The 16535-nt window shown below is 33.7% G+C and overlaps 1 protein-coding gene across 1 annotated transcript in view; it reads left to right on the top strand.

Moving 5' to 3' along the window:
• DYNC2H1 (dynein cytoplasmic 2 heavy chain 1) overlaps positions 1 to 16535 on the top strand; it is a 246906-nt gene that overhangs the window by 109567 nt on the left and 120804 nt on the right. Inside the window, 10 exon segments of the mRNA XM_036426957.2 lie at positions 826 to 980; positions 2402 to 2539; positions 6114 to 6227; positions 6816 to 6976; positions 8310 to 8433; positions 9211 to 9332; positions 11171 to 11257; positions 13157 to 13283; positions 14998 to 15139; positions 15718 to 15827. Of these exon segments, the coding sequence (XP_036282850.2) occupies positions 826 to 980; positions 2402 to 2539; positions 6114 to 6227; positions 6816 to 6976; positions 8310 to 8433; positions 9211 to 9332; positions 11171 to 11257; positions 13157 to 13283; positions 14998 to 15139; positions 15718 to 15827 (1280 nt within the window).

The raw sequence follows: 16535 nt of genomic DNA on the forward strand, positions 1-16535 counted from the left end.
GAATTGCCCCCAGGCAATTGTCCACAAGTGTGGGGAGAGTTTTTTCAACAGGTTAGAGAAGTTGCTTCTGGTTGGAGGCTAATTGTTATTTTCAGTCTCTCAAGTGGCCTCAGGGCAAGGTGTTTTCTAATAGGGTAGGTCAATTGTCTCCCCACATCATTCCCCTGTCCCTTCCTCCCCCACCCCAGGTAGGGCACATGTCTGTGTGGGAAAGATGTTCTCTGTTGCATGAGGTGATGACTCAGTACAGGACACTAGTGATCTCTGCCTTCTGAGCTCGAACCCGAGTCTCCAATTGTGGTGTCTGCTCACACAGCTCCAGTCCAGCCTTCCCTCCCTCTGCCTAAGCACAAGGTGGGTGGCTCCACAGGGAATTTTGTGCGTTTTAAGAGGGTGCCTGAATTTTCAGCAGTTGCTTCCTGGCAGGCAGCAACCCCACTGCCTTTCACAGCCAGATGTTATGTGGGTACCCTTCTCAATTTTAGTGCTCTCTGCTGGGGGGCCCACCTTGATAATTAGATCCCAGAGTTCTCAGTGGCATCCTCCACAGCTGCAATATCTCTCCAGAACTTCAACTGCTGTCTGTGGGTGCCTGGCCAGCCCTTTCACCCTTCTGCTCTTCTACCTGTCTCTAGGCAGTCTCTACTTTCAGTTCTTGGGTATCAGGGTTCTCTTCTGCGAGTCTTCAGTTGTATTTTAGTTGTAATTCCAGTCTATTCCTGGGAGCATGTCCATGCAGAATCCACTTACTCTACCGCCTATTTTGTCTAATTCTTAATGGGTCATCCATATATTAAGTAATTTTTGTTTTCTATCTCTTTCTAGTTGAACCTGATTTTTTAAAATCATTTTTATTAATCCATGAATCTTGTAAAGCATATGGTGCTACACCAAGCCGATATATGACCTTCTTACATGTATATTCTGCCATTAGTAGCAGCAAGAAAAAGGAATTATTAAAAAGGCAAAGTCATTTACAGGTATAATATTGGTAATCTTGAATTATCTATACAGAATAACAATCCTTGTTTTCTGTGGTATATATTTATTAAATGCCTTGTTTGTATTGCCCACTAAATTGCAGTAATGTTTTTATATTTTTTGTTTCAGTAATTATACTTCTTCTTAACTGTATGGTATTTTTTGTGGTATTATAGCTTATGGTGCTGTCATTAAAATTTCCTATCTATCAAATGAAAACATTTTAAAAATTCTGATATACCTATTATTGATTAAAACATAATATCCAAGATTATGCTTTATAATAAACATTCAAATTATAGTTTATAAGAAACACTCTAGCCATGTCACTTAGTGCTTTCTGAATATTTTCCTTTATATAGTGCTCTAATTTTAGAGCTTAAACAAAAGGTGGTATTAAATGCCAGCTTCAGAAGTTGTCAGAGAGCATTTCCTTTTCAAAGTTTTAGCTTCTCTTTATAGTGTTATAAACTAGAATTTATCTTTTTTTATGGTATCTTTCTCCATTTTTCTAATGATTCATTTTTATTTATTTTAAGCCACTAACTTTATATGCTATGGGAGGGTTATTTCCTGATTTAGTTCTCCAGGCTTCTGTGGATAAATCACTTAAGCTTGCTGAGTTGCAGCTTAATTAGGTCAGTGGTTGTTGTTGTGTGTGTGCATTAAGATAAAGGATATATTTAAAGAACCAGTACAATGCCTGTCCTCTATATTGGGGGCTCAACAAATATTGGTTACATTCCTTTTTTTGCCATTACTGTCTCCCTAAATTTTTCCCAAACACCCAAGTCATAGAAAAGAGGGAATATTTTTCATGTCTGTTCCTTCGATTGTTCATGAGCAGTGGGGTACCATAATTACCAGGACAGAGTCAAATGATCACCCAAAGAATTGGCAAGGATTTTGAAGAATAACCCACCAGAACCACATGTGAGGTGCCTCAGTCCAGTACATATATATATTTTTTTTATAAAAGTTTTATTAAAAAATAGATACTGGACAGACCAATCCAAATGTTGTTTAGTATACAAAGAATGGCCCATGAATTCTTGTACCACCATCTATGAGACTGAAAAATGGGAAAGATTTTCTGAATTGTTTCTTACTTTCTATTTTCTCTCTCATTTTCTACAGTAGATAAAAAAAACCCTGCTTAAGCTATCAAATATGTGTTGATCTGTTTAGCTTTATTGTGATGCTTTAAAAACCTGTTTTTTTTAAGCCTCTTTGAAGTCTTTTACTACATCTTAATGGTTATACAATTGAACAAATCAGTATAATTTGCAATTAAAAAAAACCCTAAGCTTATTTGTGAATGTTTTATATGCACACATTTGCATTTTTGCTTAATATTATAGGCTGTGTATGTATGCAATTTCTTTTAAAAATATTGCCAATCAATATTTTATTAATATAGGCTGGTGTATCTAAACTAAACGAAGCTAAAGCTCTTGTGGATGAACTGAACAGAAAAGCTGGAGAGCAAAGTGTGTTACTAAAAACTAAGCAAGACGAAGCTGATGCTGCCCTTCAGGAAATCACAGTATCAATGCAGGTGATGTTCAGAGAGCAGAGGGATGCAAGCAATTGGGAGCCCATTCACCCCTGATTGTTCATCAGTATGAGAAATAACATTTTTACTTCAGTAATTTAAAAACACTGCTTGTCTATACTGAGTCTGATGGGTAGTATTGTGTCCTTTAGCTTTTATGGAAGAACATGGTATTTTCACATTGTTTAAATCTTAACTATTTTCTTCTCTATTCATCATATAATAATTTATCTAAAACTCACAAATGTAAAAATATAAACATTTTAAATTTATATAGATTTGTTTATAAGCGATTTTGTTTACCTTCTGTTACTTAAGTTGATACTGTGTGTTATTTATTATTTAATATTTTATTGATTTTTTACAAAGAGAAAAAGAGAGGGATAGAAGGTTAGAAACATTGATGAGATGACAGAGAATCATCGATCAGTTGCCTCTTGCACACACCCTACTGGGGATGTGCCTGCAACTAAGGTATATGCCCTTGACCGGAATCCAACCTGGGACCTTTCAGTCAGCAGGCCGACGCTCTATCTACTGAGCCAAACTGGTTTCGGCTTGTAATTTAATTTTACAAAATTGTTTCTCTCCTCTCTTTCTCTCATCAATGAACATATCCTCAGGTGAGTATTTTTAAAAAAGCTATCTTCATTAGGCTTCACAAGTTTTCTGTCTTTATATTCTCAATATTTACAAAATTATTCTTTATTCATTCTATTTATATTTTCATGATATTTTAATATTTTAATTGTATTTCCTTTTGTCATTGCCTTTCTTTTGTTAAACCCTTAGAAATATTTCTTCCCTCCCCCCTTTTTTCTCATTCCTTTACAACCATCCACACAAATATTTCTTTTTTTGTCCAGGTATTCTTTTATGTCTTTATATACCATGTTAGTTCTCTCCACCTGAAGACTTATGGGTAATTTCCTTAAATTATTTTCTTGATAATTCCTTTTCCTTCATTTCTGTTCTGCCTTTTAGAATACTTATTTCATCTTGGAGCTTACTGGCCTAGCTCTCTAATTGTTTTCTAACTTGCTTTCTTCTGTACAGCTTTGCTTTAATTTATTCAAAATATCCCCAACTTTATTTTCTAATTCTCCTATTGAATTTTTCATTTCTCCTATCATATTATTTCTCAGGAAGTTCTTTTTTGAATCTCTAAATGTTTTCTTTTGGGAGTGTTCTTTTTTTGTTTCAGTGTAGCGATGTCTCTAGTTAGCTCTCAGAGGATATTTTATGGCATTTCCTTTTTCTTGAATATATTATAGTATATTTTATTTTGTCTTTCACTCTTCAGTCTGGTCATCTTCATTGGAAATCTGAATATGGGAAGGGGACATACATATTGTGAGCTCTACAAGAGGGTTTTCTGGACTGATTTGAATTACATAATGAAAAGGATAGTTCACCTGATAGGTCAAAATAGATACATTGGCATATGGGAAATTTTTAACATTTCCAGATAATTGATGGTTATGTACACATCCAGTGTTTCCAAGATAATTTTATTGAGTCCCTGACCTGGTAAGTGATGTATCAGAAAATCAAATGTAATTTTCATATTATAAAACTTTTTTTTTTTCCTGAATGCAGTTTAGAACTAAATTAATATAAATATTTATTTAAAGCAGCAGGCCATTTTGATTATGAAAAATACCTGTCACATTTAAAGAGTGATTTGAAATATGAAAAAAGTGAAGGCTAAATAAGAATTATACTAATTGTGTATTTATTAAAGGAAAACATTCAACACTATGGTATCTGTGTTCTCTCAGACTAGTGAACATGAGTAATATATATTGACTGCTGTAATATTCTTTTCTCTGGGACATTCTAAAAAGAGGTTTTTCTAAGACTGTTGCTAGTTGCATTGGCTGACAGAAGAATAAGTGTGTATCTCATAAGTTAATTAATTTTGCTTAATTAAAAATAGCAGACATTTCTGTCTATTATTATTATTATTATTATTATTATTATTATTATTATTTATTTTTAAAAAGGAGAGGCAGCTTAAATACCAAACTGTGCAACTTCTAAAGTTGGTGGTATGAGGCATGTACAAATTAAATATAATAGAAACTCAGAATAAGGGTAACTTCCATTTGGAAGAGAAATGTAATAAAAGAAGGTACACTTCAGCTGGGCCTTTAAAGATTTTGATTGTGGAGATAAAGAAAATACCTTTCCTCTTTAGGAATGATAGCAGATACAAAGGGAGAGAAGTGCTTGTGGGAGGTAGAAAATTCAATTGAACTGATGATGTGTAAGGTACCAGAAGAAAGGAGTGGGTTATAGGAAAAAGATGTTTGGTTCAGTGATTCTCAGTTTTGATTATATCAATAGATTGGGGCCACCTTGGAAATCTTTAAAAATATCTGTGGCCTAGCTGCATCCAGAATAAATAAATCAATAGGACACTAGGCATTAATTTTAAGCTCCCTGAATGGTTATAATATGTTTGAGAACTACTGTTGTAAGGACTTTTGACAGGTTTCTTGATTAATTTTCTCTTTGGTTTTTCTGTTAGTATAAATAAACCATATACAAGCATTCATAGTATTCAAGCATTTTTTATGTATGTAGGACACTTGATTTTGCTTTTAGGAGCAAGCAAATAATTCATGTCATATATATACATGCACTAGAGGCCTGGTGCTTGGATTCATGTACCAGTGGTATCCCTAGGCCTGGCCTGCAGGGATTGGGCCAAAATAGGCCTAGTGCATGGATTTGTGCACTGAAGGGCCCCTCAGCACGGATCAGGCCAAAACCAGCATTCTGACATCCCCTGAGGGGTCCTGGATTGAGAGAGGGCACGTGCCAGGTCAAGCGGTCTCTTGTACGCATATAAGATCTGTGGTTTAATCTCTTCCCGCATACCCTCCTCCCCCCTTTCCTCTGAGATTCATCCGTCTGTTCCATGTTTCCATGCCTTTGCATTGAGCGTCTGTCCCTGGTGGTTATTTGCGTCATAGCTACTGCTGAACAGTCTGACAGTTAGACACTTAGCATATTAGCCTTTGTAGATAATTTAGTGTCCTTTGAACTTTTACTAATTTTTTTCATATATTTGCCATCCAATTATTGTTATTATTTCAATTAACTTTTTCTATAAAATAAAGTATAGAAACTTTTAATATACTATAGTCTTTAAGAATTATTAGTCTCTACTATTAGAATTATAGAAGACTTCATTTTTAGTTCCTTATTTATGAAATTAGCATAATAGTACTAAGCTCTCTGGGTTTTTTATTGCAAGTGTTAAATATGTATTGTAATCATTTTCTAATTTTATGTATTTCTGACTTGTTTAGTTTATATATAATAAACATTTAGTGCTTTGCTGTCCAAAAAAAAAAAGAAAACATAAAGCATAGGAACTTCTGATATTCCTGATAGTAAATAGAGTACATTGTATCATTGGTTTTCCAGGTTCTTTAGAAATTCTGATGTCGAATTAGAAAATCATTTAATATAAAAAGTCATTTTGAAAAAACATATTTTAGGTATCATGCTTTTAAATATTGATTGCATTAAAATTTGTGAGAATTTCATTTAAATATTTCTGTAGGATGCTAGTGAGCAAAAGACAGAACTTGAGAGACTGAAGCACAGAATAGCAGATGAAGTTGTTAAAATTGAAGAAAGAAAAAACAAAATTGATGATGAATTAAAAGAAGTACAGGTAAGTTAAACAAAGGAAACATTGTAAGAGCAATTTACATTTTTTACTATCAATTGTATGTAGGAGTTTAAATATTATTTGCTGTAGTTATTTTCTAATAGTATTATCAAATGTGGCCATAACTAGAATATTGTTTGTAAAAGAGAAGCAGAAAGGGAATTCTCCCAGGAGAAGTAAGCAAATTAACTGATGGTAATAAAAAATAATCTGTTTCCTGTGAATCATGTTGTTTTGAATGAAGGAAAAATTGTGTTGTAGTTAAATTAAGACAAACACTAAGGCTCTTTTTCTTGAGACATGACTAAATTAACTAACTAGTCTTAGAATATAAAGAGCTTTGAAACTGGCAAAACAGTCTCAAAACAAATTAGATCTCCCAGATTAGAGTGATGGTGAATGGCAAGGACTCTTACTTTCTTAACTTGAACATTTTGTACTTTATGTTTTAAAGCATTTTTATATTTGAAGAGAAAGCATGTTTAACTAGAGTCATTTTTTTGAAATGAGAAATATGCAATGATTTGTAATGAGCTAGCATTTTTTTTACGAATATGTTTTGATATTGAAAATGCCCTTTATGTCTTTTAGCCTCTGGTGTATGAAGCAAAACTAGCAGTTGGAAACATCAAGCCAGAATCTCTTTCAGAAATTCGCTCACTGCGTATGCCACCTGATGTAATCAGAGACATTCTTGAAGGAGTTTTAAGGTTGATGGGCATCTTTGATACATCTTGGGTGAGCATGAAAAGGTACGTTTTTGAAATTGTGAAAAATGTTATTTCATTAATGCATCACACATTCCTTTATATTTTAAAATATTTGTTATTTTGTTTCTCAAATGGAACTTCATCTAATTACCTGGTTGCACACTTTGCCCTGATATCTCAGGATGCTCTATGTTACAATATATCGAGATCTACATTTTTCCTTTCTCCATAGTGGTTGTTTAAAAATGTCAAAAGTGGAGAAAAGGAAAGTCTTAAAATCTTTTAAGACTGTCTTGATAAATATAATCATTTATTTGGTACTCACATCATGTGTACTTCATTTACTGATAAAGAAAATATAGTCACTAGCCTCAGAGAGCTCTGCACTCTTGGCAGAGTCAGAGAGAGTGAGAGCTCCATAAATAATACAAGAGAAATGCACAGTAGGAAAGACTCTTTTTTGTCTTTTTAAAAAATATTTTTTTGATTTTAGAGAAAAAGAGAGAGGGAGAGAAAGAGAGAAAGATAAATGAATGGAATCACCAGTCGGCTGAGCCTACAACCTGAGCATGTGCCCTGACTGGGAATTGAACCTTGACCTCCTGGTTCATAGGTCGGTACAATCACTGAGCCACGCTGACCAAGCTACTAGGGAAGACTGAGTCTTAACTAAATATGCAACAATGCAGCTTCAGGTTTATACTATAGCAGTATTATGGTATTCAATTACATTTTAGGATTTAGATTGGTAGTAAAGTCCTTTCCTATCTGGAGTTGGGAGAAATTTAGGTTCAGAGAATACTTTAAATGGCTTAGAAAGCAGAAAAAATTATTGCACATCCTAGAATATATGAGTACCAAGTAGTTCACATAAAGGGATGTGGGTAGAATAACAGAGTTGTAATTTCTTTATTTTATTGCTACAGGTTATTCACAGAATATTAGGAAATTTGTTATGCATATTTAAAAAAATATTTTATTGTTTTTTTACAGAGAGGAAGAGAGGGAGATAGTTAGAAACATCGATGAAAGAGAATCATCTATCAGCTGCCTCTTGCACACCCCCCACTGGGGATGTGCCCGCAACCAAGGTATATGACCTTGACCGGAATTGAACCTGGGACCCTTCAGTCCAAAGGCCAACGCTCTATCCACTGAGCCAAACTGGTTTCGGCTGCTGTGCATCTTTTTGTCCTTTTTGTTTATTAAAAAAAAATGTGAATAGTCCATTTAAAGCTTACATACTTCAGTCCCCTATTTTTTTGTTAGCTAATAGATGAAAATGATTGCATATGTCATTTTGTTAAATTGATATTTTTGTAAGAACTAACAAATGTTATTTAACCCCATTTGAAGTAATATGCTTTAATTTTAGTTTCCTCGCAAAAAGAGGTGTGAGAGAAGACATAGCAACCTTTGATGCACGAAATATTCCAAAGGAAATAAGAGACAGTGTTGAAGAACTTCTTCATAAAAATAAAGGATCTTTTGATCCAAAGGTAATTTTGTAAAGTTATGTCATAAAGTCTCTTTCAATACTTTATAATATCCTGCAAATTAAAAAGTGATGACATTATCAATTGCTTAGAGTGTCTAATAACTAAAAGTTTTAAAAAATAAGCTCTACATGTTTTAGATAGAAAGCATTTATCACCAGAATTAGGTTAACTAGAATACAGGCTGGGGCGGTGGTGCATATTTATTAGTATAAGTGGTTTTTAAATCTTATTCTTGTCTGTCAGTGGTAAGGTCCCAGTCTACCATATCAAGTCCAGCTTGCCTGGTATGTGTTTCTTTCTTTCTGTGTACTAGTTATATAATAATTGATGTCTGTGTTAGGGTACTTTTATCTAATTTTAGTAAATAGTTTAAACTCCATGATTCTGGTATGTGTTTTAGATTCCTTATTTTGTACATATTCTTTGACACTAAAAACCATGTTTTGAAATTGCTTTTATTTAATAAATACATATTCCATGCACAGAAGAGAAAGAATTGATGCTTAAAATTGTTGCAGACAGACATTCTCATCACAAATGTCACTAATAGAATATGTTAATAAAACATCATTATATTAAGGACTGTATGAGATTCAGAAAGATTTCTAAGTGAGAAGTGAGACATACCTTAATCAAATAGCAACTCACTTTGTTTTGATTTAGCTATCTACCTAAACCTTCACTTGTGAAATAAATGCTTAAGTAAAATATGCTAGAATTAATTCTGTTATTATTTGAAAATAAGTTAAGAAGCTGGATAACTGATGGTTTTTTCAGAATGCCAAGCGTGCCAGCACTGCTGCGGCTCCATTGGCTGCCTGGGTCAAAGCCAATGTGCAGTACTCCCATGTCCTGGAGCGAATCCAGCCTTTGGAAACGGAGCAGGCACGATTGGAGTCGTAAGTGACAGAAAATACAAACAGTTCTAACCTTTATTTATTTTTATGAATTTAATGATTTAGTTATATTATTAGGATTTCTTTAGGATTTCTTCACTAAATCTAAAAAGGAAGCTGAAAACATTAAATTATATAAAATGAGTGAGCTAATTACAAATCCAATGTTAAACAGACCAAGAAGAGAAAAACCAATTAGAAGGAGATGGAAGGAAAAATCAGTAACTTTCCCTACCATTATTATGTTGTTGGAAGGATAAGTTGGTAGAAGTTCTTTTAGAAAGAGCTAAAGTTTTACAGAGGGATAATATTAAAGTACAAAAAAGTAGCTTTTGGAAATAATGGGCTTTTATGTTTGTTTTCACCTTCTAAGTTCTAGGAAATGTTTAGTGTGTATTTTCTAAAACATTCTCTGGGCAGGCAGGGGGAAAATTTAACCATTTTTCTTTGGGTTTAAAAATATCAATTTGCTTTGTTACTAGGTCAGCATTGTATTTTATCTCCTTTATTCTTTTTTAGACTAAGAGGTATGTTATATTCTTGATTGTTCAGTTTTTGACATTATTCTTATTCTAGACAAGGCGGGGTTTTTTAAGTCTCCTAAACTTTATAGTTTTCTTAATGTAATTTAGTGAATTACATTTTTGTGATAAATTTATACATTATTTTGACTATATACTTTCCACAGCTGAGACATGTTTTATATTTCCTTTCTTGGATGCCTCTTCATTGTTCTTAATAATTATCTCAGATTATTCAGTTTATTATTTTTTCTGTTTACATATCACATATTTATCTGCAGTCTTCCTGTCAGACCCTAAAACATATTCAGAATCTATGTGTTCTATTTACTTTTTTCTTAGCATTACCCACCCTACAGCCTTTTCCCCTCGGCCTGGTGCTTACAGTTATTATCTTGAGATTTCATTTCACCATTTTTCTGGGAAGGACTTTTGTCTCCTTTCTGATCGCATTCTTTTGTTAATACCCCTTGCCTTTCTCTTTCTTGACTTAGTCCATTTTTCTAGAGCGCCTCCTTCACATTAGCTTCCTAATCAAAGGTAAATAGGAAGGAAAATTTTTTGAGATCTTTCAATGTCTAACATTACCTATCTTATACTGTTATATGTGATCAAGAATTGGGCCGGGTTTAGAACACTGGGCTAGGAAAAGTTTGTTTGTTTTTTTTAAATATATATTTAACTGATTTTTTTTACAGAGAGGAATGGAGGAGAGGGAGAGGGAAAGAGAGTTAGAAACATCGATCAGCTTCCCTCTTGCACACTCTCCACTGGGGATGTGCACGCAACCAGGTACATGCCCTTGACTGGAATTGTACCTGGGACCCTTCAGTCCACAGGCCGACACTCTATCCACTAAGCAAAACCGGTTAGGCTCCTGTAAGTGGTATGGCTAAGTCAGAAGATACATTTTTAACTTTAACTTTGTTTTTCTTTTTTAAAAAAATATATTTTATTGATTTTTTACAGAGAGGAAGGGAGAGAGATAGAGAGCTAGAAACATCGATGAGAGACAAACATGGACAAGCTGCCTCTTGCACACCCCCTACTGGGGATGTCCCCATAACCAAGGTACATGCCCTTGGCCGGAATCGAACCTGGGACCTTTCAGTCCGCAGACCGACGCTCTACCGCTGAGCCAAACCGGTTTCGGCTTAGTTTTGCTTTTCATATCAAATTCTTAGTAAAGGTATTATGACTACTGCATTATTAATTTCATTGTCATTTATTTACTTCAAAATTACATTTTAAGATGCTTAGTGTTGCATTTTGTTGGTATCTAAAATAGAATAACTTTTATAAAATTCAATTATATTTTAGAAATTTGAAGAAAACCGAAGACAGAAAAAGGAAACTAGAGGAGCTTCTTAATTCTGTTGGTCAAAAAGTATCAGAACTTAAAGAAAAGTAAGTTAAGTTTTAAAATGCATTTTGGATATTTGAAAACATACTTCAATAATTTTTTTACTTTTGAAAATCTTAGTTAGAATTACTATTTCCACTTTGTTTTGTTATTTATCACTAAAATTGGGAAAGGTATAAAATAATATAGAAGGTATTCCTTTTTAAAAAAATAGTTTTTATAAGAACAAAAGTATTTTAAGTCTCCATTAATATAGTTATCACTGTATGTATATTTACATATATATGTATTTATTATATATATGTACTTCCTTGCATTGGAAAATTGAGCAAGATAAATCAAATGTAATGAGTTAATACTAAGAGTGTTTACATTTGGTATTCCCATTTCCTTATTGTTTTGACTTTACAGTTTTAGACTCCTTTATTTCAGATGTTGCTATTCAATAATCTTCCATGAGAGTGTATGATGACATTTAAAAAGTTTATTCTTTTAACTTTTTGCTTTTTGTTGTTGAAAAAATATTTCCCGTCCAATATTATACTCAAACTTAAGGACCATTTATGAATACTATTAATCTTAAAACTTTTCATGTACCTTTGGGCTCCTGTGATAGCTATTTAGTGTAGGATAAAAAATATTAGTATGGCAATTATTATAAATGTGGGAAAATTTTACTTAAAATAATTGTGGAGATTGGAAAAAGGAACATTTCAGTGCGAGATATGTTCCAATATGCTCCTTCGATGCCTGACACTGAGGATGGCACTGAAGCCTATTTATACCATGTTTTTTCTTATACATACTACCTATGCTAGAGTTTAATTTATGATTAGGTACAATAAGTATTAACAATAATGAATAACAAAATAGAATACTTATACAATATCCTACATAATAAAAGGGTAATATGCAAATGGACTGTAATGGCAGAACCACCAAGAATGACTAATCTGGTCGCTATGAGGTGCACTGATCACCGGGGTGCAGACTCTCAATGCAGGAGCTGCCCCTGGTGGTCAGAGCGCTTTTTCTAGCCCAGTGTTCTAAACCCGGCCCAAAAACAAATTCCAGAAGCCAGCTCATGGCTGGCCAGTGCTGCAGCGGTGGCGGGAGTCTCTCCTACCTCCACGACAGCGCTAAGGATGCATTCATGAATTTTGAGATCCTCTGCTAATTATTGGTGAGATCTGTGTAACAATCTGTTTGGATATACGTTTCCATATCCTGGCATTTCATCAGCAATTATGTATTTGCTGAAGGACTAAGTATTCATGTGGAATATTTCTATTATGTTTAATAAAACTATAAATTTGTATAGATATTTTTAAGGAAAAAAATTTAAGAATTATAAATTTGGGTGAAAGGGCATGTAGGAAGAGAATGTATAATAAACTGGCTATTTGAGGTGCATTTTAAAATTTTATTTATATGTTTGATAACTAGATATTTAAGGAAATTAGAGTGAGGAGTGAGGTAGGGGTAAGGTAGGGATGGAAGGTGTTCTAGAAAAATGGAACATCCTGAAGAAGGATACAGCAGGTGAAGGTTAGAGAATTTTCTGAGAATAAATACCCAGATATTTACATAGGTTTTGTTGGACTAGAATAGATTAAAATAACACTGAAAAGATAAATTGCATCAATTTATAACTGGGTCTTGAATGTCATATGGTGAAGTTGTACAGTGAATTAATGCCCTGTATGAATTTTACACTTTATATATACATAACACATACATATATATGCATACACACACACACACACACACACACACACATACCAGTATATATGTTGGAATATTGGGATATGTGTCTGTTTGATGAATGATATTTTGAACACAAATACGATTAGTATTATAATTACATTCTTATATAAAAGTTTACTACCTAATGATAACTTAATCAACTCTCTTACATTTCTTTGCCTTTAATATTTTCATAGGTTTCAGAGCAGGACCTCAGAGGCTGCCAAACTTGAAGCTGAAGTAAGCAAAGCACAAGAAACAATTAAAGCTGCGGAAGTCTTAATTAACCAGCTTGACAGAGAACACAAGAGATGGACTGCACAGGTTTGAGAAAGAAAGGGGGGAAAATAAGGGCTTCCTCGAAAATACAGGAAATCTATAATGTAATATATTCATTTTAAAAGTAAAAATGAGAGAATATTCATTAACTTTTGGCTGGCTTAAGGAAAAATGATCTTAATATTAATGGCTGTTATGTGAATTAATGTTTAAGCAAAGTATCTTTATATGAATGGATTTTAGACAAAGCAACCTATTTCTCTTTTTTATCTATATTATTGAAGGGAAAGGCAGAGATGAAAATGAATTGATGGAAAATGGAGTACTCTTTATTTGGAATTTACCTTTACCAGGACAGTGATCTTAAGATTTTACACTATTAGCCATTTAATTTTTCTTGAAGTAGTCTGTTAAAGGTTGTCTCTTGTTTTTTTTTTGTTTTTGTTTTGTAGATTCCCTCCCTTACCACATTCTCTTTATCTGCTCATTCAGTGATGTTTGGCCTCAATATTCTCTCCCCTAGCTTCTCTGAAACTATTTTGGATTATTTTATCCAGAAGAGTATTGCATAAAAAATGATGCTGACCAGTGCTATATTTCTAGACTGCTTAGTTTTAAGTTCATATTTCCAACTGTCCTTTAGATATTTGCATTTAACTGTCTCAGGAACTCATATGTTTAAATTTATTTTCTTTTTCTATCCAAATCTCTATGATTTTTTTTATCTCTCATAGACATCTTTCTACTAGGCATTACAACTAAAAGCATATAGTTATCCTAGACCACATGTGTCAAACACAAGGCCCGCGGGCCAAATCCGTCCCGCCAGGCCTTGCAATGTGGCCCGCACCGCGCTGTCATCACTGCACTACGCTGCGTTTCCATCACAATGACAGTTTATGACTGTTCAGTAAACCATTCGGCCCGCGATTTAGGCTGGATTTTAGATTTTGGCCCCTTCTCTGATTGAGTTCGACACCCCTATTAGACTCTTCCTCTTCTTTATTTACTTGTCATAATCCATTTGCAAGTATCTCCTATATTTGTCTTCTTTCCTGAATGCCAATTCTTTCCTTCCTTTATCTTGAATTCTCCCAACTTGTCTCACTCCTCTATCTGAATCTTTAATTGGTTCATTCTTCATTTGTCAGTTTAAATTATCTTTCTAAAGCCCAATCCATACCATCACTCACAGCCTAGTTTAAACTCTTTCAATGGCTCATCATAACCACAGGTTAAATAGACGCTCCTTTGCATTGGATGGGATCCTTCCACAACGTTGTTCCCTCCAATCACTCTGCCTCTCTTTTGTCATTACTTCTGTTTTGCTACTTTTTCTGCTCAAACTTATGCTTTAGCCAGCCATGCCTTTAACTAACGAGTCTCAAAGATTTATCTTTGCTTTGTGCTTTTGTCACACTCTCTGTATCTTAATTGTATTTTACAAAATGATGCTAATTCACACAGTACATATTTAACTATACTTGGAATAAAAGTTTTGCCTTTGTTAAAATTATTAGGAAAATTCGATGATAAAATATGTTAATCTCTACAAATATATTGGGATTTCACATATTTGTTTAAGATCAGCTGAATCAAAAGCTTTGCTGATATTTTTACATTTTATCAATTTATTCAAGACAGAAGTTACTTTTAACCCATAAATGTTTTTCCCCTCTATACTTAAAACTCTAACTTATGAAGGTGTCATTTTTTCCCAAGTTAAAACATATCCATAAACCACTCTCTTTTTTTCTAGGTTGCAGAGATAACAGAGGAATTAGCTACTCTTCCTAAAAGAGCTCAACTAGCTGCTGCATTTATGACATATCTTTCCGCTGCTCCTGAGGGTTTGAGAAAAATGTTTTTGGAAGAATGGACCAAGTCAGCTTCTCTTGAAAGTTTGTATTTAGGTTTTCATAAATTTGAAATTTCAGTATACTAACTATGCATCTTTTGCTTTTTATCATTTTACTTTTTTTATGAGAAAAAAATATCTGTAAGTTAAAACATACTGTAGCTACTTTAGATTTGCTGAATTCTACAAATGTCCTGAGAATTGTTTTGTTATGATGATTCTTCTATTCCTAAAATCACTCTATGACACTGAGACCACTGAATTATTTTTGGTATACGCATGAGTAAAGTTAAACATTTTATTAGTTTAATTTTTACAGTAATTTCATATCTTAAGATGAGATGCAAGAACTGCAAAATTTCTTATGAATTTTTGTGCTTTTCACAAATTATTGTAGTTGTGAAACATTTATTTAATAGGTAAAATATAAATTAACTGAATTTCATTTTTTTGTACTTTCCACCCCCCCTTAGTGTCTGGTGTTAAAAGGGGAAGAATAGATTTAATATTAAAGATAATTATGAGATTTTTCTGAGTGTATTTTAAATAGTTGTATCCCTTCTCACTTGTCAAAAACAAACTTGTTACAGTGAAGCATTATTGATACCTTTAACTTTTCAGAATTTGATCTGCGGAGATTTCTTTGTACTGAAAGTGAGCAGTTAATTTGGAAAAGTGAAGGCCTACCATCAGATGATCTTTCCATAGAAAATGCTATTGTTATCCTTCAGGTAATTAATCAATTTTAATTTTCTTATCAGATGTATTTCTTTTGAATGCTTTCCTAGTTACATAAAAGTGGAGTATTTTGCTTTGTGATTCTATAATTTTCAGTATAACTTATTATTTTCCTTAAAAGTTTACAAAGTGGCACTATTTTGGTGGCTAAATATTCTACATTGAACTCCCAATTAGTAACAAATACTTTGGAAATACCTGATTCATTTGTTTTTATGGTTCCTTCATCTAGTGTACATGATTTTATATTTTTACTTTAAAAATATTAGGGTTATAAGTTAGAGATGTCCATATTTTGGAAAATTGTTTCACAGTGTGTGTTTCGCAAAAGTCATTTAAACTTGAAACTATTATAACCTTACTCGAGGCTCGGTGCATGAAATTCGTACACTTGGGGTGAGAGGTGGGGGAAAGTGTCCCTTAGCCTCGCCTGCCCCTCTCGCAGTGTGAGACCCTTTGCTCCTTACGCCTGCCTGCTGCCTGCTCCTTAGCGCTGCCACAGAAGTAGGAGAGGCTTCCGCCACCGCCGCTGCGCTTGTCAGCCATGAGCCCGGCTTCTGGCCGAGTGGTGCTCCCCCTGTGGAGTGCACTGACCACCAGGGCCAGCGCCTGCGTTGAACATCTGCCCCCTGGTGGTCATTTTGCTGCTCAGTCAATTTGCAAATTAGCCTTTTATTATATAGGATTAGCAGTGTATGTGA

This window comes from Pipistrellus kuhlii, unplaced genomic scaffold, assembly GCF_014108245.1.
Source record: "Pipistrellus kuhlii isolate mPipKuh1 unplaced genomic scaffold, mPipKuh1.p scaffold_m20_p_9, whole genome shotgun sequence".
NCBI lineage: Eukaryota > Metazoa > Chordata > Mammalia > Chiroptera > Vespertilionidae > Pipistrellus > Pipistrellus kuhlii.